At 37.0% G+C, this 7,300-nt stretch overlaps 1 protein-coding gene across 1 annotated transcript; it reads left to right on the plus strand.

The window, feature by feature from the left end:
* The first annotated feature begins 719 nt into the window (after positions 1–719).
* On the plus strand, positions 720–4,077 carry LOC137949930 (vacuolar-processing enzyme-like). The gene is made up of 9 exons (XM_068796179.1): positions 720–935; positions 1,748–1,912; positions 2,010–2,166; positions 2,435–2,520; positions 2,606–2,805; positions 2,936–2,984; positions 3,076–3,288; positions 3,383–3,589; positions 3,686–4,077. The coding sequence occupies exons 1-9, from the start codon at positions 759–761 to the stop codon at positions 3,866–3,868; spliced, it is 1,437 nt and encodes a 478-aa protein (XP_068652280.1). The 5' UTR covers positions 720–758; the 3' UTR covers positions 3,869–4,077.
* The last annotated feature ends 3,223 nt before the right edge of the window (positions 4,078–7,300 follow it).

A 7,300-nucleotide genomic window follows, 5' to 3' on the forward strand; every position in this document is an offset into this window, starting at 1 on the left:
TGTTTTTTTCTATGACAGTAAAAATACAAGAAAACCAATCAAAGAATGTTTTTACTTGTCTATTGTTACTTTCCCCATTTCTTTTGTCAATCAGACATCTTTTTAGAAATAAAAAAAAAGGATTGAATAATTTTAATATTTTTATAAATATTTATTAATTTAATTTAATTTATTATCGATTGGAGTGGGCAACTCAGTTGTAGATCGTATAATATCTGTATAAGTTTTATATGTATCGAAATAAAAAAAACCATATAATATATGATATGGATCATATCATAAAATTTCGCATATTGAAAATATTAATTATTTATAATGGAGGATACGTAAATGTATATAATAATTAATTTTAATATATCGGTACGATAAGCGATACTTAAATGCTCTCCCCCCCCCCCCCTTCTGAAATGGACTGATCCGATTACACGTTATCGGCATGGTGGAAACAAGACCGGAGGCAAATCGACCAATTTACAAAGATTCCCCTCTATTCCCGCCAACTCCTGATACCAGTCTTAATTTGCAAGAGATTCCTATCAAACGAAATCAACTTTCTGGGCCCCACTGTAAAGAATAGCCGCATGGCCCACATCATTCAAAAGAAGCGCGATTAGCTTCTCAACGTCCCAGATCCTGCCACGTTGCTTAGTTCTTTTGAGCCGGTGCCAGATTTCTATAAATACCGGTTGTCCGCTCGTCCATTTCGTCGCACGCCGGAAGCTTCGTCCTCCGTTTCCTCGGTTTCTTCGACGTGGGAGATGGATCATTTCGCTGCCCCCATCCTCTTAGCGCTCCTTTTGTCTGGACTGGCTGTAGAATGCCGAGTTTTTTATCGAGATGTTATCAGGATGCCGTCGGACGGAGCGGATGCAGCCGGGACGAGGTGGGCGGTCCTTGTCGCCGGCTCGTCTGGTTATTGGAATTATAGGCACCAGGTGGATATTTGTTTTGTTGAAGTTTTGAATTTTTCTGTTTAGGCATTTTCTTTTCGCTGTTAAATTCTTCTGTTTTGAATTCTTTTGCGATCTCTGCGTTCTACTGAGCTTATGTTGGTATTAGTAGACTTTCGTGTTTTGTTCCTCCTCTGTTCAAATCCTGGAGTGCCTTTGTACGCTTGTTCTCTTGGTTGATAGAGATTGCTTATTTTTTTTCTATTTACAGCTATAATTGGCTTGTGGTGGTTTCTCTGCATCTATATAGTGTTCATAACTCAGATTTAGTTAAGACTTGCTGTGGACATTCTTCAAACTCTAGATACGTTATTCTTATCAAAATATCTTTGGAGTCAAGTTACTCTTTCAATTTGAGGAAACCATGCTGTCTATCTTGCACGCTTTTGTTGTGTAATACTTTTGATTATTATTGATCTTACAGTTCTTCCTTTAAAGATTATTTCAGGTCTTTTAAAACTTAGGACTACTCATACTCTTCCATTAACAGGGTAGTGTCACTTGTCTAGTGCTAACGATTTTAAGTCTAATTTTCATTAGTCGATAATGCTCTTCTGCAAAGATTTTTAAAATATCTCAATCGCTGTCTACTAATCATTGGTGAAGTTCGCAATAGTTGAGGTTCTTATGTATGTATCGCTTGAAGATAACAGTGTCTTGTCAAGTCTAAATACTCTTTCAACCTTGGAAGCTTTCTAAATCGTAGTTAATTATGGAATTCCTGCCTCTGTTCTAAGATGTAGATTTAATTCTGGCTGATTTTAAAATTTTACAATTTACTATTGAAACATATACAGGCCGATGTGTGCCACGCATACCAGATAATGAAGAAAGGTGGTCTGAAAGATGAAAACATCATAGTTTTCATGTATGATGATATTGCTTACAATGTGGAGAATCCTCATCCTGGCATCATAATAAATCACCCACAGGGTGAGGATGTTTATGCCGGAGTTCCCAAGGTTAAACTTTCACATTCCAAAGCCTCTTTTCGTTGATGCATGTCATTTATTACTGTGTTTCACTTGTGTTCTCAAGCTTAAGGATATCCAATTGCAGGATTATGTAGGAGATGAGGTAACTGTTAACAACTTTATAGCTGTTCTCCTTGGGAATAAAACGGCTCTTACTGGTGGCAGTGGGAAAGTTGTTGATAGTGGTCCCAATGACCATATTTTTGTGTTTTATTCCGATCATGGTGGTCCCGGTGTCCTCGGTTAGTAGTCCTTCTACTCTCATCATTGGAAGTTTGAGTTACTTTTACATCTCTATTCAGATTCTTGCTCAAATCCACTTCGACTAAAAAAATTGAATAAAGAGCATGAATATCTGTAGTAAATTAATTTACCATATCTTAATCAGCATCACACTTCCAGGTTAACTTTCGAGTTTGACCTTGACCCAAAGCTCATTTTCATGAAAAGAGGAAAAACATATTACTGATTTGAAATGCTTTTCTCTAAAAAATATTTAAAAATTTTCAGGGATGCCCACCTATCCTTATCTTTATGCTGATGATATTATTGGGGCATTAAAGAAAAAGCATGCTTCAAAGTCTTACGAGAGCTTGGTGAGCAACATTTCTTGTCTAGGTTTATTGCTTCCACTCTTGATTTCATGAAAAGAAAAAAAGTTATGATTCAACAATGTTACAGGTTTTCTACCTTGAAGCTTGCGAGTCGGGGAGTATCTTTGAAGGCCTTCTCCCTGAAGGCTTAAACATTTATGCAACCACAGCTTCAAATGGTGAAGAAAGCAGCTGGGGAACTTACTGTCCTGGGGAGATCCAAGGCTCACCTCCGGAGTATGATACTTGTCTGGGAGACTTGTACAGTATTTCTTGGATGGAAGACAGGTTTGTCATGTTATAATCTTCTTTTATTGTAAGCAATAAGTATTGTTTCCTGTTGTACATGTATTTTTTCGTGGTACAATTCCTTTTTTAGTTGAAGTTAGTTCAACGCATTTTGGTCATATGTTGGCAGTGATGTACATAACTTGCAGACAGAGTCTTTGAAGCAGCAGTACGATCTGGTGAGTGTTCATCTTTGTCTTCCTTTTCTCGTTGTTTTGGTGGAATCACTTTCAGGATCTGAGAGAGCTCTAATTCCCTTACCCTATGTAGGTCAAAGCCAGGACCTCAAAGCATGGCACGTATGACTTGGGATCCCATGTTATGCAATATGGGGATTTGGATCTTAACACGAAGCACCTATTCTTGTACATTGGTACAAATCCTGAAAATGAAAATTTTACTTTCATCGATGACAATGCGCTAACCTTACCTTCAAAGGTCGTGAACCAACGGGATGCTGATCTTGTTTATTTCTGGAATAAGGTTAGTTTGATTTGCTTGATTTTTGGGCTCTCCACTTTCAACACGCCAATTGATTTTCTTAATCTGTACCTTCTATTTTCTTTTTTATGTTAAGTTCCGGAAAGCCCCTGAAGGTTCTCCAAAGAAAGTGGATGCTCAAAGGGAGCTGCTTGATATGATGTCACATAGAATGCATATTGATAGAAGCATCCAGCTCATCGGAAAGTTACTATTTGGATCTGTTAAGGGCTCGGAGGTGTTGAATGGTGTTCAACCAGCGGGCCAGCCTTTGGTAGATGATTGGTCCTGCCTTAAGACGATGGTAAGTGGCCAACACCCATCCTTCTTTAACTCCAGTTGTGAAATACTACCCTATGTACCTGAATTGAATTCTGATGTGTATGAATTCCTGGTCCAGGTACGATCTTTTGAAACTCATTGTGGTTCCTTGTCTCAGTATGGCATGAAACACATGCGGTCCATTGCAAACATTTGTAATGCAGGAATCAATCAAGAGATGATGGCTAAAGTCTCGAAAGAAGCATGCGACAAGATTCCATTGAGCCCTTACAGTTCTCTTACAAAGGGATTTTCTGCGTGATAGTGATATTCATTGAATCTTAGCAGCCATAGGTGTGCTCTAGTTTATTGGTCATTCTCTATTACCCCAGTAAAAATATAGCTTGGGAAACGACAAGCAGGTTGATGAGGCAGTTGATTTGTGTTTAGTCTCTGTGGTTATATATATATATATATGTGTAAATACATGGATCCCACAAGCCATAGTGAATACAATATTTATTCCTGTTTTGTTGTTGTTATTTACTTTTATGTTGATTAGTCTTTACCTGCATGAAGGCTATTAGACCGTCTCGTTTATTTGGCACTGGCAGGTTCTCTTTCCAAAGCTCAAAGGGACCAAACTCAAATCTATTATCTTTGGCATAAAATGAAAATGGTATTAATTAATGAATTAAGGAAGTTAGCCTCTGGGGAGTTGGTTTTTTTGAAACCAGTTACATAGTAGATTCCAACAACAGGAAGTATGAAGCCATAGTCATATTTACTAGCATAAAATATGGCCATGGAGACAAGTGCCCAAGCAGTTTGCTATCAATATAAATTTCTGATAAACCAAAGTTCCAGTTATATAAAAATCTACATCCAGTTTATAAATCAATGTAATTTGCTGTTGGGGTGTTACTTCAGATTGTAGGTGGGAATCTTACTGCCGTTTGCGTCTTTTAAGTATCATTCGAGATGACTTAAAAAGCCTGACTCATGCAACCATTGATGGTAAATTCTATAGAGGAAGTGGAAGATGAGAGCGGGAGAACAATAGTTTCCTATTTTATGTTAGAATTTTCCTAATCATCTCCTTTTTTTTTTAACGAGAACGCATCTTTCCTATCTCGAAATCTTCCTTATTCTAATTAATTTTAAAATATTTTAAATACTCAATTCCATTGTACGAATTGCTGGTCGATGGTATAATTTTTTAATAATATTAAATAAATTTATTAACTATGTTGTCATCTTATTATTAATTTTTTTTATTATCAAATAGATTATTTGGATTATTATAAATTTCTTTCTATCAGTCTACAATACGATCTAATAAATAAGAGATTAGTTGGGAGTTGATGGAGGTTCACACACGCGTCTCACCTTATCCAGTCTTCTGGTAACATCGCCTTCGGGAGAGTTGATCGGGCCTGCTCCTTATTTCTCCGCCCTGTCAGACGAATTTACTTCGCTGCAACTCCTAATCTGAGATTTTTCACTTAATACAACAGAACGACTCTAATTTGTATTGTTTATTTTAGTCGTAAGCGTGTTGTTTGTCTTTTGCTAATTTTACTTCTCGGTTAAGGCCTCGTAAAGAGGGATTTTTTTTATAAAATTTCTTGGTTAAATAGAGGTTAGAGGTGTTGAAATTCGAGATTTTTTCGTCTAAGTTAATAGTATGATTTTAGCTAACTTGGGAATTTCAGTTTGCATGAGTTATAATTCTTCCTTTTCACTGAATTCATTTTGTTTGAACCTCGTAAAGAGGGGTTTCTACTTTTGATTTGATGGAGGTTAGAGTGGCTTAAAATTGAGGTCTTTCATCTAATTCAGTAGGATGATTTTGAGCCTATGTTGGGATTTTTAATTTGCGTGGATTGAAATTCTTCCTTTTTGCTGAATTGATCTTTGTTTAATGGATTAACGCCAACGTGGATGCTCATCTGAGCAGAACCAACTGATAATCAGGGCTGGATCACCATCTGCCTCTAAAGGACCTGAAAAGAACTACGGAAAAAATTTATAACCACGAAGGAGAGCACAGAGCTCAGCCCCAGTATCGTCACAGTGTCCAAAAGGAGCAGAAAATACACAAATAACATTATGCAGAAGAATCTCTGGAAAACCCCTTCCCCTGAGAGGGCCTGGATTTCCTGTTGAGATTCCATTAAAATTGAATTTTGAATTAACGGAGATTCCATTGGGATAAAGGCACATAGCCATGTTTCTCCTGTCAGCTGCATTTAACTTTTTTCTTTAAAAGAATATTTACAAAAGTATTTATTCTATATTACTAAATAATATTTTTATTAAATAATAAATATATAAGTAAAATAAATATAAAATTTTGAAAACCAAATTTTAAGTTATTTTAATTTTATTTTATATTTTAATTAAAATTAAATGTATCTAATTCAAGTTTGATCCAAATTCAAACCTGCTTGATCTGAATACTTCAAAGCTGTATTCTATTTCACTTGTCCGTTTTCTCATCTCTATGAAATGCGTTTTTGTTCTCTTCGTTTTTCTGTTCTGCGTGCCATTTGCTAGTAACTGCGCTTCAGGTTGGTCTCCTTACAAGCGCATAGATCTATCTTATGTGTATTTCTCTAGTCTTTGTGTTCTCTTCCTTGTTCCGTGCATCGTGTCGTTTTTTCTATGAAAATGCAGTAGTCTAATGTTTTTGTAATACAGTACCAATTGTTACGAGTTAGGATGAGCGAATGTGTTTGACATCGATTTGGGGCATTCGGAATAATTAGATCGTCAATTTTATTGTCTTGATGTTTATGTCACTCTGCATTTATGAAATTTTGATCTCCAGTCGTTTCCAATGAATTCCTTGTGTTTATTGATGAGAATGTGCAAGAGCCTGATGATATAAGCAGTTCCGACCCTATTTTGTTTTGAGTAGAGGTCCGTTCTTCTGCATTGCTGTGTTTTCAAGGTGGGCTTCTGTTGTATGAGTATTTACTGCATGCAAAACTGAGTTAGGAGTTGCTTGATGAAACTTCGTATATGATCTTACAGGAAATATTACCTGTTCTCCATGATCTTCATTTCTATTTTTGCAATTCAATAAAGGACACATCTCAATAAATGCGATAAGTAAGTTTCTGCATATTTATATGTGTCTCTTCACCATTAAAATTTGTCTATATCAATCCCTGTTTTCTTGTGACAGGGGAATAAATCAGCATTGCTCTTGAAACGTAAGAAGCTCGTCAAGACTCCAGACTCCAGCAAGAGACATATAAGCCATTCCAACAAAAGAGGCTCTCTTATTTTAAATATAATAAATAAGGAAGAAAAATGTAAGTTGGCTGAACCCGGACTCCAGACTCCAGACTCCAGACTCCCGACTCCCGACTCCAGCCGAGACCTCTCGGCTTTAAATTATAAACAGATCTGCGAAACCTCGTCGGTTGGTTAACAGACTCTAAGATCCGACTTCCAAGGGCGGTCGCGAATCAAATTGCAGGAGCTAGTTTCATATTTCGCGTCTGCGGTACCGTCTCTCGTCTGTGGGGATTTCAACTGGAAACGGAGGTCCTGCCCCTGAAAAAAACTTTCAAGGAGAGGAGTCGATGAGTAATAATCCAGAGGAAGAGGTTGCTGGTTCCTTCAACCCCCGGCATTCATTGTCTTGCACCAAATGCTTCGATGCTCTGTGGTTTTGTTATTGTAGGCATCTCTCCTCCTTTCTCTCTACCTGTCTTTTCTTCACTATTGCAGCTTAATCGAA

The sequence above is a fragment of the Aristolochia californica genome, unplaced genomic scaffold (genome assembly GCF_029961685.1).
Source record: "Aristolochia californica isolate CCGP_79_NKW_82.1479 unplaced genomic scaffold, dmAriCali1.0.hap1 SCAF_14, whole genome shotgun sequence".
Taxonomy (NCBI): domain Eukaryota; kingdom Viridiplantae; phylum Streptophyta; class Magnoliopsida; order Piperales; family Aristolochiaceae; genus Aristolochia; species Aristolochia californica.